Raw genomic sequence first — 23,346 nt, forward strand, 5'->3', positions numbered from 1 at the left:
TGTAGGTGCACAAAGGCTCATTCTCTCTCACCTGTGTTCCCTCAGCCTCAAACCCGTTGATGAATCTCATTTCCTCTCCAAGAAATCACTATATCAGAGTGGAGGGGTAAAGAGCATGGACATCTTGAGTTCAAAGCCTGGCTCTGCCCCCTTATAATCTGTGTGTTACTGGGTGCTACGGAGTGAATTACGTCACCTCCCCCCAAATTCATATGTTGAAGCCCTACCCCTCAGTGGGATGGTATTTGGATGTGGAAAATAATTAGGTTTAGATGAGGTCATGAAGGTGGGATCCTCATGAGGGAGAAGGAGAAGAAACACAAGAGCTCTCTCTGCCATGGGAGAACACAGCAAGAAGGCAGCTGTGTACAAGCCAGGAAGAGAGCTGTTTCCAGAACCCTACCATGCTGACACCTTGATCTTGGACTTCCAGCCTCCAAAACTGTGAGATAATAAATTTCTGTTGTTAAAGCCCCCCCCCAGTCTCTGGTACTTTGTTATGGCAGCCTGAGCTGACTAATACACTGGACAAGAGAATTCATCTCCATGTGTCTCCTTTTCCTCATCTGTGAAATGGAAGTAACCATAGAACCCACCCCATAGTGTTGTTCAGAGGATTACGTAAGATGATACATTATCTTTAAACACTCAGAACAGAACCTGGGACAGAGCAAGTACTAGGTTAAGTATTCGTTAACTAAAATAAAAAGTTAATGGCAGACGTGTGTAGCTTTCTTTGTGGCAGGCAATGAGGAAGATCCTTTACATGCATCCACTCAACAAATGCTCCCAGCAGCCCTGTGAGGTGCAAACTAATATTTCCATTTTTCAGAGGAGGAAACTGAGGCATCAAAATTGTGCAAAGTCACATAGCTTGTGAAAGGCACAACCGGGATTTAAATTCAAGTTCTGTCTGGCTCTGGAATTTTTACATGACAGCTTTCCAGGCTGTCTTGAGTCTCAGAGACTGGAAATTTGGTGATTGAATTGATATCTGTCCTGCACAAGCCCACCCTGAGTTACCAGCAGGTGTAGCCTCATTCAGAGGCAGCAGATCATGGTGGCTGAGGTATGAAGTCACGCTAGGCATAGTTCTACCATGACTCTCTTATTTCCTTTCTACTTGACCTTGGGAGAGGTGATTCCACCACAATGGAGGCTCAGTTTCCTCATCTATAATATGGGTATAAAGTACCACTAATAGCATCAGGTTGTTGGGACGACTGAATGAGCACATATATGGAAGAGCTTAGTGCCTTGGCTGGGATCCTGCCTTTAGGACTGTGTACCTGCTGTTTCCCCCTCCTGGAACACCCTTCCCCAGATAACCCGTATCTCACTCCCTTCAGGTCTTTTCTCAATTATCAACTTCTCAGCATGGCTTTTCCCTACCACGCTATTAAAACTACAACTTCACCCTCGAGTATTCCCTACCCACCTGTCCTGCCTTCTTTGTCTTCATCTCCTTTAACTATCCCTGACACACAATATGTCCATGAACGTATTTTGTTTGTTCCCTATCTCTCTCCACACTGGATGATAAGTTCCATGACAACAAGTATTTTTGCCTGCATTACACACTGCTGTATCCTCCATCCCTAGAATAGTGCTTGGCATGTAGTAGGTGTTCAGGAAGTGTTTGTTGAATGAATGCATGAATGATTATTGGCTTCAGCTTTGCAGATGAGGGCTTTGAATTCAGCTGAGACCCACCTCAAATCCTCCCCCACCACCGCTGTCTTTGCAAACAGATTGGACTTGATTCCCCAAGAGACCCATGAACCTACCTTCACATGTCTCTCCCAGGCCCTGGAAACTCATCTTTCCCCTGCTGGATTCAAATCCTGGGTTGCAGGCACAAGAGTAGCTTCCAAGACTATTGTGGCAAGTTGAATGCTTTGGGCAAGTTCTGGGATCAGCACATTCATCCACATCTGGTGAGTGGAAATGGAAACCCCAGTCAAGGCAGAGGAAGCAGTGAGGACAGGAGACTGCAATCAGGAGATTCACTCCACCTGTTCTCCACCTGATGCTCCCCAATGCCCAGACTTTCCCCTTCTCTCTAACGTCCTTGCATCTAAGCATGGTCTTGAGAATAATGCTGGCCAACCGTATGCAAGCAAAAGGGTGGCAAATAGTTTCAAGTCACAATGATCATAGATTGCAGAAATGGCTGTCATCCTTTACTCCTCCCTGTGTCCACAACATGGGATGAGGTTTGTGCCATACCATGCGACATTGCCACTCCTCTCTTTAAGATGAGTTTGTTTCCCCAGCCCTTGACTGTAGCTGGCTCTATGACTTGCATTGGTCAATAAATATGGCAGAAGCAATGTGGCGCCAGTTCCAAACTTAGACCTCAAGAAACTTACTTGCTTCTGCTCACACTTTGGACCCCTTGCCTCTGCCATATGAACAAACTCCAGGTTAATTAAAAAAAAAAAAGACAAAGTGCAAGAGAGTTGGATCATCCCAGATGAGCCCCAGATATGTGAGACCCACAGCTGTCCACAAACACATGAACAAGCCCAGTGGAGACCCAAAGAAATGACCAGCAGAGCCCAACCTAAACTGCCAACATGTGGAATCCAGAACTAGACAAATGGTGGTTGTTTTAACCACCAACTTCTGGGGTGATTTGTTACTCAGCAATAGCTAACTGCTACAAATAGATCAGAAAAGTCAGAGATGACTTCAAATATCTCTAAATCCAAGTCAAGGGGGTATGTTGAGGGCTTGATCACTCCATGCCTTGCTTGATAGAGTCACCCTCCCTTTAAATAAATAATAGTGCTGCAGCAGACTCAGGAAGATGGAGCCCTTGTCTCTTGGTGAGAATATTCTGGCTGCAGTGCAGAGGATAGATTCAAGGGATCAACACTAGAAAAAGGGAGGAGGCTGTTGCAATACTGATGAAATCTAAACCAAGGATGGAAAAGAGTGAAGAGATTCAAGACATATTTAGCAGGCATTTTGCCCAATGACATGATGACTGATTTAATATGGAAGGGGAGGGAGGATCAAGAATAACTCTCAGGTCTTCATTCAAATACCTTTCAGGGAAAAGTTTTGAAGTTTGGGTCTGAGCTCTCCCCAGGACAGAGTTTATCTCAGTGCTACTGACACTTCAGACCAGATCATTCTTGGCTGTGGGGAGGCTGTTCTGTGCATTGGAGGATGTTTAGCAGGGTCTCTGGTCTCTACCCACCAGTTGACAGTAACACAAACCACCCGCCTCCGCCACCAGTTGTGACAACCAAAAATGTCTCCAGACATTGTCAATATCTCCCCCCCACAGGGTGGTCAATGAATCACTCTAAGGATTGAGCTCCCCCCCACCGTTACTCTCAAGTACTGCCTGACCCACTGCTTAACTCATAGTAGACCCTCAACGGGAGTTCAAATTCAGGTTCTTCTACTTAATAGCTGTGTATTCTTAAACAAATGAATTTACCTCTCTGAGCCTCGACTGGATTATTTCTAAAATGAGGATAATAATCCCTACCACATAGGATCACTATATGAAGTTCTTAATTAATCGAGTAGGTAAAGAAGATCAGGTTCTCTATACCTTCACAGATGGAGTTTTTAGAGGTGTATCCAACTTGACAGCTGCACCTGTAGCTTCCCAAAGAGTTGGTACACTCAGAGTGCTCTGGGCAGATCCCACTGTCGAGGCATTCATTAATGTCTGAGGAGCAGTGGAGGACATCGGGAAGACAAAAGATTAGGTGTCTATGGTTAGAAACAGAGGTACCCAACTCAGTAGGAGCTGTCCACCGAAGACCCATGCCTGAGACCCTGAGCGCATTACCTGTACAGGTGAAATGACCTGGCTTTCCTGGGTTCCGGTTATTGCCAGTGGGAGAAGAGAAACCAGGCAAACAATTGCACTTATACCTCCCCGGCAGGTTTCTGCAGATTGAGTTAGGACCACATGGTGGGTGGCTTTGAGAACATTCATCTATATCTGGAGAGAAAAAGAGTCAGAGTGTTACAAATTTTCTTCATCTTGTGAAACAGTTTGCATTTTCCAAAGTTGGTTGAAACAATGTCTTCCATCCCATATGCCCTTAATTCAACACCCTTTCATTGGTATTCCTTCCATCAAGCCCTGGGGTCTATATTTCCTCCCCTTGAATCTGACCATGCTTGTGACTATGGTGGTGGTGACATTAGGTCCTAAATATACCATGCAAGTCATAAAAATGTCACACACTTCCACCTTGCTCTCTTGAGAAGCTGGTGCTTGACTCAGCCGCCACACTGTGAGGAAGCTCAACCAGCCATGAGACAGCAGCCCACGTGGAGAAGAACTAAGACCTCCAGCCCACAGCCAGCCAACAGCCAGCACCAGCTTGCCAGCCTTCTGAGTGAGCCCCCTGCAAACTGGATCCTCCAGCCCCAAGCTGAGCCGACTCAACTAACAATGTGTAGAACAAAGTCAAGTCATCCTCAGCAAAACTCAGTCCAAATGGAAGATTCATTCATGAGCAAAATAAATGATTGCTGGTGTTTTAATACACAAAGTTTGCTGCTCCCCAGCAATAGATAACCAGAACAGTTTCCAAACCCACCTCTAGGAATTTACTCATTGAAGCACCCATAGAATTGTGCAGTCATGGTACCATGGGGTGGTCCTCCCCTAATCTCCTTCAGCCCTACTCTGTCAAGTCACCCTGAATAAACACTTACGATGCACTTGTCGTGCAAATAGAACTTAAAGGCAAGTACCCTGCAGCTCCCTCCCAGCAAACTGTGCCTCTCCTAGAGAGAAATCTGTACCTGCCACTATATATCAAGATAAGATCACAGGAATGTTCATTCCAGCTTTAAGTCATGAAACATTAGAAAGACCTAGTGTCCATCAATTGCAGGGTGATTAGGTCTGGAGTTGACATAAAGAATAAGGTAGCATAGTCCTTCATTTGACAAATATCTATCAAATATTCACAATTTGTTAGGTACCACAGGTCAAAGACATAGAGTGGACAAGATCCTTGCTGTAGTATCCACCATTTTGTAGATGGGGAATGTTGCCCTCACCCATTATTTAAAAACAAGGGACCAACAAGACTACTGTGCTTACTGAATAGCCCATGAACTGTAGCCTAAAGATTTTAAAAAGTATGTTTGTACAGATGACCAATGAAAAGATGCTCAACATCACTAATTATTTGAGAAATGCAAACCAAAACTACAATGAGGTATCACCTCACACCAGTCAGAGTGGCCATCATTAAAAAGTCTACAAATAACAAAGGCTGTAGAGGGTGTGGAGAAAAGGGAACCCTCCTACATTGTTGGTGGGAATGTAAATTGATACAGCCACTATGGAGAACAGTATGGAGGATCCTCAAAAAACTAAAAATAGAGCTACCATATGATCCAGCAATTCCACTCCTGGGCATATATCTGGACAAAATCATAATTTGAAAAGATACATGCACCCCAATATTCATAGCAGCACTATTTACAATAGCCAAGACATGGAGGCAACCAAAATGTCCATAAACAGATGAATGGATAAAGAAGATGTGGTCCATATGTACAATGGAATATTACTCAGCCATGACAATGAATGAAATAATGCCATTTGCAGCAATGTGGATGTACCTAGAGATTATCATACTATGTGAAGTCAGACAGAGAAAGACAAATACCGTATGATACCACCTGTATGTGGAATCTAAAATATGACACAAATGAATTTATTTGCAAGCCAGAAATAGACTCCCAGACATAGAGAACAGACTTATCATTGCCAAGGGAGTGGAGGGGAGGATAGAATGTGAGTTTGGGGTTAGCAGATGCAAAGTATTGCACATAGGTGGATAAACAACAAGGTCCTACTGTACAGCACAGGGAACTATATTCAATATCCTGTAATAAACCATAATGGAAAAGAATGTGAAAAAATATATATATACACACACACACACATACACAGACACACATATACATATATATATAGCTGAATCATTTTGCTGTATAGCAGAAATTAACACAACATTGTAAATCAACTATACTTCAATAAAAAATAATGTTTTAAAAAAGTATGTTTGGGGTTCCCTGGGAACTATAATAATACAAATCAGTTATCTTGTTCAGAGCTCAGCAAATGATTTACAGCCCATAAGTCAAATCCAGCCTGCTCCCTGTTTGTGTAAATAAAGTTTTATTAGAACACAGCCCCACTCATTTATTTCTGTATCATCTATGGCTGCTTTTGCACTACCCCTGGAGTACTAAGTAGTCAAGAGAGATCATTCAGCCAGCGACCTCCAAAATATTTACTATCTGGCCCCTTACAGAAAAAGTTTGCAGACCCCTGCAAACTACGTCAGAGGCATAGTCGGACCTTTACAGTCAAGAGGAGAGTTTGGGTCTAAACATAAGGAATACAAACCAAAAACTTAGCTTATTCTGGGAATTATTTTAGTTTCTATTATTTATGTTGATAGTAGCTCTTGGGACTGTACATGTGCCTAACACACTGCATACACTACTGCATATAACCTCAAATATCCTTTAATGTAGGTACTCTTATACTCCCATTCTACAGATGGAAATAGTGAGGCTGAGAGAGATTAAATACAATTTCCCAACGCTTCACAACTGGACTGTGGCAAATAGGTAAGTGGTTGAGAGATCGCTGTTACACTCAAAAAGACCTGGGTTTGAATTCCAGTTTGACTGATCCTAAAGAAGTCGTTTCAGTTCTCCAAGCCTCGGTCTTCTCATCTGTACGGTGGAGATCATCACAACGACTACACTTGATGTAATGTGAAAATGCACGTAAAGCCCCTCACACAGGGCCTGGCTCTCAATACATGCGGAAAATCTTGTGATTTGCATAGAGAGGCGACCAGAAGGAAATCAGTGGTTATTTCCAGATATTGACAAACAGCATAATTTTGTTTCTTTTTATTCTAACACTTGTCTCTAATCATTGGAGGTTTTTGTGACCAGGAACAGAAAGAAAGAAAGAGGGGGTGAGGGGGAGGGAGGGAGGGAGGAAGGAAAGAGAGAAAGAGAGGGGGGAGAGAGAGAGGGAGAGGGGGCGAGGGAGGGAGGAAGGAAGGAAGGAAGGGATTAAGAAATAAAGAAAGAGAAAGAAAGAAAGAAAGAAAGAGAAAGAAAGAAAGAAAGAAAGAAAGAAAGGAAGGAAGGAAGGAAGGAAGGAAGGAAGGAAGGAAGGAAGGAAGGAAGAAAGGGAGAGACAGGGAGGGAAGGAGGGAGGAAATAACGCTTGGGAAAAAAGAAAAAGTACCTACATCTGCTGCCCAACCAGCTTCCACCTGATTTTCCAACTGAATGCTAGCGGATTTTGAGGGGGCATGAACTCACCTTTGCATTCCACTTGTGGGTCCCTGAACTTCATCTGTCCATTGCTGGACAGGAAGCCTTTTTTGCAAGTACAGTAGTAACTTGTTGAAGTGTTGGTGCAGGTTGCGTACGCCGGACACATGGTGGTGTCTGTACACCCATTCATATCTAGGCAATGGAGAAGAAAGGATTTGGGTTAGAGCGCCGAGTGGGGCTGCAAGGGAGGCCAGCGCAAGAGAAGGAAGGTGACTGTTATGGCTTGAATTGGGTCCCCCCTCCTCAAAATGTTGAAGTTATTGAAGTCCTAAACGCTGGTCCCTGAGAATGTGACCTTATTTGGAAATAGAGTCTTTGTAAATGTAATTAAGACCTAAATTAAGATGAGATTATACTGGAGCAGGGTGGTCCTTTAACCTGATATGATTGGTGTCCTTCTAAGAACAAGAGGCGAGGCACAGAGACAGGGAGAACAGCACGTGATGATGGAGGCAGAGATCAGAAGGGCGCATCTACAAGCTAAGGACCACCAAGCATGACCAGCAACGCCAGAAGCTAGGAGAGCTCGGAACAGATTCTCCCCTACAGCCTTGAGAGAAAGCACCTCGATTTCAGACTTCTGGTCTTCAGAACTGTGAGAGGATCCATTTCTGTTGTTTTGAGCCACCTGGTTTGTGGTAATTTCAGCAGCCCTGGGAAACTGATACAGCCACCAAGGGAGCTCAGTGAAGGACCTTATAGACCCCAGACCCTTGCTGCTCCAAGTGTGGTCCACAGACCAGTAGCATCTGCCTCATCTGGGATCCCCAAGAGATCTTAGGAAATCAGATGCTGATTCGGGTCTCGGGATGGACCTAAGATTCTGCATTGTTAACAAGTCCCTGAATGAGCATCAGAGCTCTAGACAGAAGAGTTATGAGCGAACATTACAGCCCTGCAGCTGATTTTATTGCAGCCCCTGCTGACATCTTTTTTTTTTTTTTTTTTTTTTGCGGTACGCAGGCCTCTCACTATTGTGGCCTCTCCCGTTGCGGAGCACAGGCTCCGGACGCTCAGACTCAGTGGCCATGGCTCACGGGCCCAGCCACTCCGCGGCATGTGGGATCCTCCCGGACCGGGGCACGAACCCGTGTCCCCTGCATCGGCAGGCGGCCTCTCAACCCCTGCGCCACCAGGGAAGCCCACCTGCTGACATCTTGATTTTAGCCCAGTAGGACCCATTTCGGACTTCTGACCTCCAGAGCCATAAGATAATGTTTTTGTTATTTTAATCCACCAAGTCTATGGGAATTTGTTACAGCAGCCACAGAAAACGAATCCAGATCCCATTATACAGCTGTGGAAAACTGAGGGTCAGAGACGTTCAGTGACTTGCCCAAGGATACACAGCTGGTGAGAGGCGGCAGCAGGCCTGTCAAAATCCAAAGTGCGTGGTTTTCACTACTGCTAGGCAAGAAGAGGTGGGTCTGGCTGGAAATGGAATAAATCTTCAGGCAATTTCTAAGACAATTCTATGCAAAAACTTTTTCAATTGGTTGTTTCAAGTCTTTTGTCTTGATGGACTGTAAGCTCCCAGAAGGCAGGGGTTTGTGTCTGTCTCATTTACTGCTGTGTCCCGAGTGCATAGTGGGTGCTCGGTCATGAAGACCTCACTGAGAAGGTAACATTTGAGCAAAGACCTAAGGGAGCTGAGTGAGTGAGTTATGAAACTATTTAAGGCAGAGGAAACAGCAAGTGCAAAGGTCCTGTGGCAGGACCATGCCTAGTGATGTCATGGAATTACAAGATGGGTGTGGTTGGAGCAGAGTGGATGACAGGTGCACGGGAGGAGGTGATATGACAAAATCACGTAGGATCTGCTGGACCATTGTAAGGTTTCAGCTTTTTATCAGAGACAGATGGGAGCCATGGGAGAGTTTGAGCCGAGGAGGAATACAGCATCACTTGGGTTTTCACATGATCCTTCTGGCCACTGGTTGGAGGATGAACTGTATCGGAGCAGAGGTAGGATGACCAGGTAGGAGGCAACTGCGCTTGTCCAGGTGAGCGATGATGGTGGATACAGCCCGGGTGGGAACAGGGGCGCACATAAGATTCTGGGTTTATTCAGAAGGTAATGCTAATGGGATTTGCCGATGGATTGGATGTGGGATGTAATAGAAAGAGAGAAGTCAACAGAAGTGACCCCAACAATTAGTCAGATTTACAAAGTGCTGCAAAAACAAAAGGGACAGATTTTCATTACTAAGTCCTTGAGACCCAGACTCTTTGCTGCCTGCACACTGCCTTGTTTATTTCCCTTCCCTGAACTATGCCTCCGGTTGTATCTCTCTTCTCATTTCCAGCTTCCTCTTTATTCTGCAAAGGCAACATTTCTTTTTGCAGATTTACTGTGTATTGCCACTTGTGATCTCTCAACTCTGAGTTTCCCATTACTTTCTTTCTTCCTCTAGCTCAATCTCTCAGGACTCAAATCCACCCCAAACCGGAATAGCAACACGGTCCTGTGTGACCGGCCACCTGCTAGCTTCTCTGGCTCATCTTCTACCTGGTCCCACCACCCACACTCACCTCTGCTCTGACAAATACAAACACCTACTATATGCCAGGCAATATTCTAAGCCCTGTGGATTCAGCAGAGGAACAAGACATACAAAATTCCCCACCTTCACGGAGATGAAAATCTGATGAGGCATACGATGTCAAAACTAGGGTAGTCACTGAGAAGATAACTCATGAGCTGAAGCATACAGAAGGTGAGGGAGGGAGCCATGTATATATAGGGAGCAAAAGATTCCAGGCAGAAGGAACAGCACATGCAAAGGCCCTGGGGCAGGACAGTGCCTGGTGTGTTACAGGAACAGCAAAGAAACCCAGGTGGCTGGAGCAGAGTGAGCGAGGGGGAGAGAGAGGGAGGAAGGGAGGGCAGGGAGGAGACAGGGCAGGTCGTGCAGGACTTTGTGGGCAGCAGGGAGGACTCAGACTTTTGCCCTGAGGGAGGAGGGAGCCCTGGAGGGCTGTGGGCAGAGGTGGGGCAGGACCTGACTCAGGGGCTCACAGGCGCCCTCTGGACATTCTTAGAAGGGCAAGGAAACAGGAGACCGGGGCAGAAGCCACTTCAACAATCCAACCGAGACATGCACATGATCCTCAACCGTGAGCACAACAACTTAATAGATGGTCACTTAATTGACGAACATAGAAAATGAGACTCAAGGAGGCAAAGAGACTTTTAAAAATATAACTAGAACTACCATTTCCTAGGTGTCTTCCACCTGCCCAGCCCCTTCCTTAATGTTCTGCAGTCCTCACGATAATGCTTTGAGGAGAGATGACCAAGCCATCCTGGTTTTCCCAGGACTTTCCCGGTGTTAGCACTCAAAGTCCAGCATCCTGGGAAACACCCCTTCCCTCCAGTCTGGGTCAAGCCAGGATAGTGGGTCACCCTACTTCAAGGTAAACGTTAGGACTCCTTTCTACAGATGTGGAAAGGGAGGCCCAAGAGAGTTTGTAAAACCGTTCCCAGGTCACACCACGAGTCAGGACGCAAGAGAAGAGCCAAGTAGAGTGGACGGGTGTTAAGAGGGAGTGAGGATGTGAAGAGGAAAACCCAGCCTCTTCCTGGGGATTTACCACCGTCAGCTCACGAGTTCTTCACACCTTGCCAAGTAAGAAAGGATGGGATTCCAATGTTCATGGAAGCACTTTTTATAAGAGCCAAGACATGGAAGCAACCTAATGTCCACGGACAGGTGAATGGATAAAGAAGATGTGAGATATATATATATACACACACACATACACATACAATGGAATATTTCTCAGTTATAAAAAAGAATGAAATAATGTCATTTGCAGCAACATGGATGGACCTAGAGATTATCATATTAAGTGAAGTAAGCACTTATATGTGGAATTTTTAAAAAATGATACAAATGAACTTACTTACAAAACAGAAATAGACTCACAGACATAGAAAACAGACTTATGGTTACCAAAGGGGATGGCGGGCGGTGGGGAGAGGTACATTAGGAGTTTGGGATTAACAGATACACACTACTATATATAAAACAGGTAAACGAGGACCTACTGTATAGCACAGGGAACTACGTTCAATTTCTTGTAATAACCTATAATGGAAAAGAATCTGAAAAAGAATATATATACACGTGTGTGTGTGTGTGTGTGTGTGTGTGTGTGTGTATAAAACTGAATCACTTTGCTGGACACCTGAAACTAACACAACACTGAATATTAACTATACTTCAATTTTTAAAAACAGTTTAAAAAAAAGGAGGTGGGGGGAATTCTCTGGCAGTCCAGTGGTTAGGACTCTGTGCTTCCACTGCAAGGGGCATGGGTTTAATCCCTGGTGGGGGAATTAAGATCCCGCATGCTGCGCGGTGAGGTCAAAAAAAAAAAAAGTTTTAAAAATATGGGTGGGGGGATAGCAGCGGCTCTCGGCCCTACCCCCATCCAATTTACCTGATTGGCATCGCATCCCCGCCCCTGTCTCGCTGGCCCAGAAGTATTGCCTGACAGATGCAGGAGTGTAACGGTCTCTGAGCAGGTGAACCTCTGTGATGTAATTCACACTCCAGAGCTCCTCCTGGGATCAGGCTGTGGCTGAAACGCTCCTGAAACACCTTCTGAGTGGCTAGTTCTTCCCCTATCCAATCCTGCTTCCCTCCCTCCCCTACAAGTGTCTCCTGAGAGCCCTTCCTTAATAAATTACTCACACAAGAATCCTCACCTCAGACTCTGCTTCTATAGAAATTAACCAAAAGCAGGTGGTGATCCTTATTTTTGTTTCTTTGGGTTTTTAAAAAAATTTTTTTATTGAGGTATAGTTGATTTACAACGTTGTATTAGTTTCGGGTATACAGCAAAGTGATTCAGTTCATATACATATATATATATTCTTTTATATATATACATATATATATTCTTTCAGTTTATATATATATATATATATATATATATATTCTTTTTCAGATTCTTTTCCATTATAGGTTATTCCACGATATTGAATACAGTTCCCCATGCTATACAGTAGGACCTTTTTGCTTATCTATATTATATATAGTGCTGTGTATCTGTTGTTTCATTTGTCTTTATCTTTTTTTAAGAAGGTAATAATTGGGCTTCCCTGGTGGCGCAGTGGTTGAGAGTCCGCCTGCCGATGCAGGGGACACGGGTTCGTGCCCCGGTCCGGGAAGATCCCACATGCCGTGGAGCGGCTGGGCCTGTGCGCCATGGCCACTGAGCCTGTGCGTCTGGAGCCTGTGCTCCGCAAGAGAGAGGCCACAACAGTGAGAGGCCCGCATACCGCAAAAAAAAAAAAAAAAAAAAGAAGGTAATAATTACTTATAGTAAAAAAATTCAAACAAGGCAGAAGTATATAAAATTAAAAGTGAAGATTTCCCTGTGCCCCATCGTTATACTCAGGGGTCACCACTGTCAAAAGCTTAGAGTGCATCCTTTAAGGCTAGGTCCTATTCACAAGCTCAGTCATGTAAATATAACATTAAATATAATTGAATTTATAAATTCACACAATTTTTTGAACACAAATGGTATCACTCAGCATACAGTCCACTGTGCTGTCCAACACAGTAGTTACTAATCATATATGGCTGTTTACACTGAAATCTATTAAAATTAAATAAAATGAAGCATTGATTCTTCAGTTGCACTAGCCTCATTTAAGTTCTCAGTAGCTCCATTGACTGGTGACTACTGTAGATCTAGAACATGTTCATTGTCATAGAAAGTTCTTTTGGACAGCTGTATTCTACTATTACTTTCTTTTTCATGTAACCAAGAGCAGCAAAATTTGCCAAGTGTTGAAGTTGAGCAATGGGTACATGGGAGTTTGTTATACTATTTTTCCTACCTTTGAATGTTTAAATATTTCTATAGTTAAAAAAATTAAGAAAATAAGGTTTGGGGCAATTTTCCAAGTCAGTTCCCATGACCAAACTTAAGCTTTTTATCAGCTGTATAGCATTCCATTATATCCATGGGCTCTAACTGTGCCAGAGATAGCTAGGTAGCCCAAGATCAAACAAAAACTTCACACTCTCCTTTCCGTGGTGTAGAATTGACAGTAGGAGGCAACTACCCTGCCATGGACTACATTTCCCAGCTCACCTTGCATCCAGGTATGGTCATGTGACCATGAACGGCCGTTGACGTGTGTCACTGCAGAGCCTGAGTTTTAATAATGTGGTTTCGCCACTGTCTGCCGAGTCTCTGAGATACTAGGATGGCTGAGCCACAAAACAGAAAGCATCTGGGTCCCCGAATCACTACATGTAGGAAAACCACCCACCAGCCAGAAATATCCTCATTGGACTCTTAAACAAACAAGAATGAAATTTCTTCTTCTTAAGCCACTGACAGTTTGGAGTTTATTTGTTACAGTAGCTTGAGCTGGTCTCACAAATGCAACAATTTATCCAGTCAGTCCCCTGGTGTAAGCATACATTTAGTTTATTCCAAGTTGTTACCATGTTTTTTTCCCCAGCGGACAAAACACCCCATTCAGAGTCCACACTTCACTGCTGCAAGATGCCATAAGCTATCCCTATGCCAACACCCACACACCATCTCGGGAGGAACGAGAGGAGGGTGAGGAGATTTGAAAGATTAACTCTTCGTACCATAAAGGCTGAGTTTCCCAAATAAGGCGGGGCCAGGAAACTGAGACACTGAGAACACAGAACTGGGCATGTTTCTCCTCCTGGATCCAGCAGGAGCTTGTGTGGAAGATCAGAATACTGAACAAAACACCTAAAAATGCACTTTTTTTCCCCACGTTGAGTTGTAGTTTAAATAAATCCCATCCCCATCCCCACTGCCCCATCATTCATGAAGCTCTTCTCACACATGCCAGGTAGTGTACAACATTACCTCTTTGGTTTTAAGCTTCACAACATCCCTGTGACACAAGAACCCTCGTTACCTGTATCTCGCAGCTGAGGAAACTGAAGATCAAAGAGGTCGAGTGACCGGCCTGAGGTCACACAGCAAGTTTAAGGCACAAGAGAAAAAGCTTGGGTGGGAACCGGGAGACCTGGATGTTATCCCTTCTCAGCCACGGACTAGCTTGTGGCAAGTGTCCAGCTGTGTCTCAGCCTCCTGGGTCAGAAGATTCTCCTCCCCGCCACACTGGGCATATAGATTCCCCAACTTACGTCTTGCCATTGATTCCAGTGAGGGTAATGTGAACATTCCCCAGGTGTATATACCACAACACCCTGTGAAAAAAAAAGAAAAACACCATGACCCATCAAGAAGCTCTTTGGGCTTCCCTGGTGGCGCAGGGGTTGAGAGTCCGCCTGCCGATGCAGGGGACACGGGTTCGTGCCCCGGTCCGGGAAGATCCCACATGCCGCGGAGCGGCTGGGCCCGTGAGCCATGGCCGCTGAGCCTGCGCGTCCGGAGCCTGTGCTCCGCAACGGGAGAGGCCACAGCGGTGAGAGGCCCGCGTACCGCAAAAAAAAAAAAAAAAAAAAGCAGCTCTTTGGACTCAACCTGAAAAACTACTCTTGGTGTAGCCTCATAGAAACGGGTTTGATGAGCTTAGACGAAAGCCCCAAGTGAATGACAAGCATACATTATTTTATATAACATTCACAGCCACCATTCCTGCTTTTCTGCACTTCATTTTCATTTTGTTTGTATTATCTTCATTTTTTTTTCATTTACAAAGAGTTCCAGATGATTTTCAAAAACATACATTGAAGAAATTCCCTGGAGGTCCGGTGGTTAGGACTCCGCACTTCCACTGCAGGTAACATGGGTTCGATCCCTCATTGGGGAGCTAAGATCCCACAAGCCGTGCAGCACGTCCAAAAAGAAAAAAAAAAAAAACTAATAAGAACCTACTGTATAGCCCAGGGAACTCTACTCAATATTTTGTAATGGCCTATATTGGAGAAGAATCTAAAAAAGAGTGGATATATGTATATGTATAACAGATTCACTTTGCTGTACACCTGAAATTAACACTACATTGTAAATCAACTCTACCCCAATAAAAATGAGAAGAAAGAAAATCCCCATACATTGAAACATGCATTCTCAAAAGAAATGATATCTGCCCCCAAGAGCAAAACTTGGTTCTTGGGGAGAAACAAAAAAATCTTACTCTTCATGTATAAGACACATACAGATATACATATAATATATAAATAAGTATATAGTATATCTGTAGTATTAAATTTTAATGGGAGGGTAAGACAATTTTTTTAACATCTAAAAGGCAGTGCAGCCCTCCAACATTTAGCTCCTCTCCATCATCACATCATATCATCATCACCATCATCATCATTATCATCATCTTCAGCATCACCAACACCATCACCACCATCATCAATGTCAACATCATCACTCTTTGCTTATTAAGGGCAGAATAGAGTGCTAAGGGCCAACACCAGTGCTGACACCCCAAAGAAACAAGTCTGCATCTTAGCATTTGAGGTCCACAAATTACCTGCTCCTTCTAATGAAACCTGCCAGTCGGCAAGTCCCACAGACCCAAACTCCCAACTTTCTTATTTTCACTAACTGAAATTCTCTTGCTCTTTACTTATTTAAAGGCAACAGAACATCGTGTTTAAGCATACCAGCGCTAGGGTCAAAATGCTTGGGCTTAAAACTCTGGCTTCACCAATTACAGACTACGTGGCCTTGGGAAAGTTACCTAATCTCTTTGTGACCAAATTTTCTCCTCAGTGAAATAAGGGAAACGGATCCAATGTACAACACAGAGAAAACCCACACTTGTTGCTTAGATAAGGTCTCCCATTCTTAGATTTGAACCAGAGACCAAAACTCACGAGACCCGTGAAGGAAACCATGACAAGAAAGATGAGCGAGACCCAGAAAAACTGACAGCTGAAGAAAAAAAACCCGGCTCCATCTCATTGTTCAGGCCTCAGCACAAACATCACTTCTGCAGAAATACCTTCCCCTGACTTCCCTCTTCTACGTAAGCCCCAGTCACGCTCTGTGACAATTTCTTTCAGAGCGCTTGTCGCTCCCTGAAATGCTTTTGTTTATTTGTTATTTGGAGTGGCATAGCTTAGAGACGTACAGACTCTGGATCCAGGATGCCTGTTTCTAAATCCTAGCTCTACCCCTTACTAGCTAAATGGTCTTGGGCAAGTTATTTAATCTCTTTGGCCTCATTTTTCTCCTTTGTAAAATGGGACTATTTTATTGGAATTGGGGTATAGCTGCTTTACAATGTTGTGTTAGTTTCTGCTGTACAGCGAAGTGAATCAGCTACGTGTATACATAGACCCCCTCTCTTTTGGATTTCCTTCCCATTTAGGGCTCCACAGAGCATTGAGTAGAGTTCCCTGTGCTATGCAGAGGGTTCTCATTAGTTATCTATTTTATACATAGTAGTGTATATCTGTCAATCCCAATCTCCGTATTCATCCCATCCCCGCCCTTTCCGCCCCTTGGTGTCCATACGTTTGTTCTCTACATCTGTGTCTCTATTTCTGCTTTGCAAATAGGTTCATCTGTACCACTTTTCTAGATTCCACATACATGCGCTAATATACAATATTTGTTTTTCTCTTTCTGACTTACTTCACTCTGTAGGACAGTCTCTAGGTCCATCCACGTCTCTACAAATGACCCAATTTTGAAAATAAAAACAAAAATAAACAAATGGGACCTAATGAAACTTAAAAGCTTTTGCACAGCAAAGGACACCATAAACAAGACAAAAAGACAACCCTCAGAGTCAGAGAAAATATTTGCAAATGAAGAAGCTGACAAGGGATTAATCTCCAAAATATACAAACAGCTCATACAGCTCAATATGAAAAAAGCAAACAACCCAATCAAAACATGGGCGGAAGACCTAAATAGACATTTTCTCCAAAGAAGACATACAGATGGCAAACAGGCACATGAAAAGATGCTCAACATCACTAATTATTAGAGAAATGCAAATCAAAACTACAGGGAGGTATCACCTCACACCGGTCAGAATGGCCATCATCAAAAAATCTACAAACAATAAATACTGGAGAGGGTGTGGAGGAAAGGGAACCCTCTTGCACTGTTGGTGGGAATGTAAGTGGGTACAGCCACTATGGAGAACAGTATGGAGGTTCCTTAAAAAACTAAAAATGGAACTACCATATGACCCAGCAATCCCACTATCCTGAGAAAATGGGACTATTAATGACCCAATATCAGAGGCATTTAGTGAAGATTGAATACATTCTCTATTTGAGGAACTTAGAACGGTGCTACTTGGGAGGTTGCTATTACCGTTAGTGGCTTTCTTTCTTCCTATCTCCTCCCACCGGTATGTCAGCCTCAGAAGGGCAGAAACCTTGTCTGTTTGTTCACTGCTCTATTCTCAGTGCCTAAAACAGCACCCAGCATACAGTAGGTGCTCAGGAAATACATGTCAACTGAATGACTATAACGAAACTCTTCCTCGACAGATGAATTCCCTGAACCGACTGATTTTGGTCAAAGGTTCCCCAGTGAAGATGTTTGCAGTGTCCAGCCTAGAATTATGATCTCTTGGCTGGACAGTCGAGGCCCTCCCTTTTCCTTACAGTCTATTTCCAGTGCAGGCTCTCCCCAGACCCCCTATTCAGGCTCGTACTCACCCCAAAAGAGGAGAAAACTGAAGCTCCACATCGTGCAGGTTCTGTCATTCAATGAAGAGTACTTTCTCACTGTTCCCAGGGTTTTCAGTATCAGAGGGTGTGGGGAGAGGGGAAGGGCAGAGCCAGCATTGCTCAATGCACCCAAGGCATCATGGCCCTTTTTGCTGAGTTGCCTCCACTCATACAGGAGAGTCTGACAAACCTCTAATCCTCTCCTTTCTCCACAGTGAAGAGAAGTTTGTCTGGCTGATGGGTCCCTGTGTGGGTCTATCTCCCTCTCTCTCGCTCCTTCCTTCCTACTCACTTTTTTCTTCCCCCAGCAACATCTATCTCCTGTCTCTCAGCACCTTATTTTATTGCACCCAATAATAAATAAGCTTCCACTACCCAATGAGCAAGCCCCAAACTCAACGGTCTCCTCCCAGCCTGCCCCCATACAAACCATCATCAGAGCCCTCAGGTACCAGGCACTGTGCTAAACACGTTTCCAATAAAAGTTAATTTCACCGTCATGTCAACATCATATACTAGGGATTCCTACCCCCACCTATTTCACCAAAAAAGTACAATTAAAATGGAAACCAAGGTTGAGAGAGGAGATGCGACTTGTCCAAGATTCCCCGGACCTGAGCTTTGAATCCGGAACCCTCTGACTCCAAAGTCTAGAGCTTTCACCATTTCATTTGCCTTTAGCTCCCCACAAGAACCGATCACTGGACAGTGACACACCCCATTCCCAGCACTGCCCCCAAACCAACCCAACACACACACACACACACACACACACACATACACACACGTGCCATCTCATAAACACGGTGATCTAGGAATGTCTTAGTCAGGGTCCCCCAGTTGCAGACGTTCAGACAAGGATTCTCGTGAAGGTAGTTCATCAGGGAGGTGACCCCAAAAAACTCCATCTGGGGATGGGGGAAGTGAGAGAGGGAAGGGAAAGAGCCTGCAGTGAATTTTATCAGGCAAGTTACCCAATAAGAAACTGAAGCTTAATGTGGCTGGGGACCTCTGGAAGGTAACCTAGAGCACACTCTTCAGAGTTATCCCAACTGTCAAGGGAGGGAGTTGGGGTATTTATCCACCAGCTACTGTCAGTCACTGATTGAGGCTTGTGTCAACCCAAGACCTGGCCTCCAAGCAGATAGAATGGGCTCCAGTTTATAACCCTGTTGATAACAAAATGCAGTGGCCGGCACATGTCCGTCTAGTGTGCCTTAAGGGTTGAAGGTCATAGGTGTGGACGGGCACCAAGAACGCCTGCTCCAAGCCAACACTTAGGTGCAAAGACCAGCCCCACGTTCTTGGGAAGAAGAGCCCCACTTGTTTTCATGTTCTCCTTTATTGCTCTGTGCAAGGCAAAATATACACCTTGGAGTTATGATCGCTGAAGCAGATTCATCAGTGGTTCCTTCTGTTCATCAGGAGACCCTACCCAGTGAGGCTGCAATTAAGAGGCAGCACAGAAATACAGTAAAGTTCACCAAGAAGGGAGATAAATGGAGCAATGTTAAGAGAAGCTCTGGAGGATAAAAACCCTCTAGCACCAGGTCGCCAGGGGTCCAAATCTTGTCTCCACCGCTTGCTAGTTATGTGTGGTCCTGGGTGAGTTCTTTTTTTAATTTTTTTAACATCTTTATTGGAGTATAATTGCTTTATAATCGTGTGTTAGTTTCTGCTTTATAACAAAGTGAATCAGTTATACATATACATATGTTCCCATATGTCTTCCCTCTCGCGTCTCCCTCCCTCCCACCCTCCCTATCCCACCCCTCTGGGTGGTCACAAAGCACCGAGCTGATCTCCCTGTGCTATGGGGCTGCTTCCCACTAGCTATTTTACGTTTGGTAGTGTATATATGTCCATGCCACTCTCTCACTTTGTCACAGCTTACCCTTCCCTCTCCCCATATCCTCAAGTCCATTCTCTAGTAGGATAAAGAAGATGTGGCACATATATACAATGGAATATTACTCAGCCATAAAAAGAAACGAAATTGAGTTATTTGTAGTGAGGTGGATGGACCTAGAGTCTGTCATACAGAGTGAAGAAAGTCAGAGAGAGAAAAAGAAATACTGTATGCTAACACATATATATGGAATCTAAGAAAAAAAAAGTCATGAAGAACCTAGGGGCAAGATGGGAATAAAGACACAGACCTACTCTTTTTTTATTTTTTATTGAAATATAATTGATTTACAATGTTGTGCTATTTTCAGGTGTACAGCAAAGTGATTCAGATATAGATATATATATACATATATATATATTCATTTTTTACATTCTGTTCCATTATAGGTTATTGCAAGATATTGAGTATAGTTCCCTGTACTATACAGTAGGTCCTTGTTGTTTATCTAGTTTATATATAGTAATGTGTATCTGTTAACCCCAAACTCCTAATTTATCCCTCCCCTCCCTTTCCCCTTTGGTAACTATAAGTTTGTTTTCTATGTCTGTAAGTCAATTTCTGTTTTGTCAATAAGTTCATTTGTATCACTTATTTAGATTCCACATATAAGTGATATCATATGATATTTGCCTTTCTCTGTCTGGCTTACTTCACTTAGTATGATAATCTCTAAGTCCATCCATGTTGCTGCAAATGGCATTATTTCCTTCTTTTTATGGCTGAGTAATATTCCATTGTATAAATATATCACATCTTCTTTAGCCATTCACCTGTTGATGAACATTTAGGTTGCTTCCATGTCTTGGTTGTTGTAAACAGTGCTGTTGTGAACATTGGGGATGCATGTATCTTTTCAAATTATGTTTTTCTCTGGATATACGCCCAGGAGTAGGATTGCTAGATCATGTGGTAACTCTACTTTTAGTTTTTTAAGGAACCTCCGTACAGTTCTCCATAGTGACTGCACCAATTTATATTCCCACCAACAGTATAGGAAGGTTCCCTTTTCTCCACACCTTCTTCAGCAATTAATTTCTCTATGCCTCAACATGCCATCAGTAAAATGGGCTTGATAAGCAGGACATATTTCAGGGGTTGAGGCGAGCATCAGAGGAATGGCTGTATGTAACAGGTCCTGACACACAGGAAAATCTCCAAGGCTTGGCTATTACTCAAATTCTTTGATAGTCCTCCCTTCAAGAGGGGGAAACCTAATTCTTCTCTCCTTGAGTATGAGCTGGACTTAGTGACTTGTTTCTAAGGAACAGAGAAAGGAAGATGTGACCTTGTGTGGGATCTGAGACATCTGAGGTTGTAAGCATCATGGTGGTTTTCCCCTCCCTCTTTCTTTCCAGGATCATTCACTGAAGGGACGTCAGTTACCATGTTGTGAGGACACTCAAGCAGTGCCACGGAGAAGCCCACATGAGGGGGAACTCAGATTCCAGCCAACAGCTTGACTGTGACCTCCTGAGAAGACCCTGATCGAGCTCCACCCGGCTAAACCACCCCCAGATTCCCGACCCTCAGAAACTGTAAGAAAATTAAAAATGTGTTTTTTTTTTTTTTTTTTTTTTACTGAGAATGCTATAAAGTCTGTTTGGTATACTTTTAATATTTATTATTAGCTATGTACCAGGCACCATCCTACAAGTTGAACACACAAAGAAATTGAGGCCCAGAGAGATTAATTAACTTGGATAAGATGATAACTCATTAACAATAAAGCTGAGGGAAGAGGTGATGAGTCTAAAGCCATAAACCAAATGAGTCTGAAGGCCCTTACGTTGACACATACAGAGTCTATTAGAATGCTGAGTGTCCCCATTGCTGCTGCTATTATTTAGAGATACTATGCGGTTTGTTTCTGCTTATAACTCCCCTTCTATAGCAGTGAATGATTTAAAAGCATTGCTGGCTGTTACATTTGGAGAGTGATTTGTTACGCAGCAGGAGATAACTGATACACTTAGAAGCAATTGTCCCTGTCAGTTAAAAAAAAAAAAGGATCATCGTAACATCATAGGGTTTGAGGTTTAATGTGATAAAGCCATAAGATCCTGCCTGGCAAAAATAATCCTCAATATTATCAGTTATTATTGACATTGTGTCAATAATAAGTGGTCACAGCTACTGACCGGAGGCATGATGCCAGCAGTGGCTCAGTTAGAAGAGTCAGCAAGTCCATTTCAGGCAGGACCTTCCATTGAACATGAAACAGTTTAGACCGTCTCCGCAGGGCAATAAAAGAGATTTTAGCGAGGAAGTAACGGTCACATTGGTATTTTACAACACTTGTGTTGTGTAGTATGGGTGTCAGACAGGATGTGGTCATGGGTGGGGAGATGGAGAGAAGAAAGGTGTGATGACCTGGAGGAGGGCAAGGGCTGTGGAGACGAAGAGGAATTTAGGAGGCAGGAACAGCAGAATGGGGGGATGTCTGGATGTAGGTGGGGAGTCTGGGACCGAAGGAGGAATTGACCTTTGGAGGTGAGGTTTTTCAACCAAGCCCAGATTCCTCAGGGGGCCTGGGGGCGAGACGAGGTTGTGGATGAGTTTCCTGATGCTCCCAAAACAAATCGCCACAAACATAGTGGCTTGAAATAACAAATTTATTACATTACAGGTCTCGAGGTCAGCGTCCCACATGAGTCTTAGCGGGGCTGAAATCAAGATGTCAGCAGGGTTGCGATCCTTCTGGAGGCTCTAAGGGAGACTCTATTCCTTGTCTTTTCCAGCTTCTGGAGACAGCCGACATCCCTGGGCTCAAAGCCCCTTCCTCCATCTTCAAAGCCAGCAATGCAGTATCTCCTAAATCCCTCTCTCTCTTTCTCTCTCCCTGTCTCTCTCTCTCTCACACACACACATTCACTCCATGGATGGATGGATAGATAGACAGATGGATAGATAGATAGATAGATAGATAGATAGATAGATAGATAGATAGGTAGATGGTAGATAGACAATAGATAGATAGGTGATAGATAGATAGATAGATGATAGATAGATGATAGATTTGTCTCCTTCCCTCTGTCTGCAGTCTCTCTCCCTCTCTCTCTCCGTCTCCTTCTCTCTCTGACCCTCCTTCCACCCGCCTTTAAAAGGATTTTGTGATTACATTAGACCTACTCAGATCACCCAGAATATTCTCCTGTCTCAAGACCCTTAACTTCATCACACCCGCAAAGTCCCTTTTGCAGTAGAAGGTCCTATATTCACAGCCTCCAGGGACTAGGATGTGGCCAGCCTGGCAGGGGTTGGGGGGAGCCTCATTATTCTACTGACCGCAGATGGGGTCTGGGATCCTGGTGAGTGATTGGGGATGCAAGCTGCCAGTCACCCTTCAAACGCTAAAGAAGTGACCGAGGCTATGAAATCTGGACGGCAGAGATCCTCCGGGGATGAGGGCAGGTGTAGGGGGCGAAGAAAGGGAAGGAAATGCAC

The 23,346-nt window shown here is 44.0% G+C and overlaps 1 protein-coding gene across 1 annotated transcript in view; it reads right to left on the bottom strand.

Moving 5' to 3' along the window:
- The window catches only part of ADGRE1 (adhesion G protein-coupled receptor E1), a 46,965-nt gene extending 28,956 nt beyond the window's left edge, over window positions 1-18,009 (bottom strand). Inside the window, exons 1-6 of the mRNA XM_060146709.1 lie at window positions 17,979-18,009; window positions 14,526-14,588; window positions 7,351-7,497; window positions 3,815-3,970; window positions 3,572-3,691; window positions 1,788-1,934 (exon numbers count right to left, since the gene is read on the bottom strand). Of these exons, the coding sequence (XP_060002692.1) occupies window positions 1,788-1,934; window positions 3,572-3,691; window positions 3,815-3,970; window positions 7,351-7,497; window positions 14,526-14,588; window positions 17,979-18,009 (664 nt within the window). The remainder of the gene's footprint in view (window positions 1-1,787; window positions 1,935-3,571; window positions 3,692-3,814; window positions 3,971-7,350; window positions 7,498-14,525; window positions 14,589-17,978) is intronic.
- Between the last annotated feature and the right edge of the window lie 5,337 nt (window positions 18,010-23,346).

The sequence above is a fragment of the Lagenorhynchus albirostris genome, chromosome 3, assembly GCF_949774975.1.
Source record: "Lagenorhynchus albirostris chromosome 3, mLagAlb1.1, whole genome shotgun sequence".
Classification (NCBI taxonomy): domain Eukaryota; kingdom Metazoa; phylum Chordata; class Mammalia; order Artiodactyla; family Delphinidae; genus Lagenorhynchus; species Lagenorhynchus albirostris.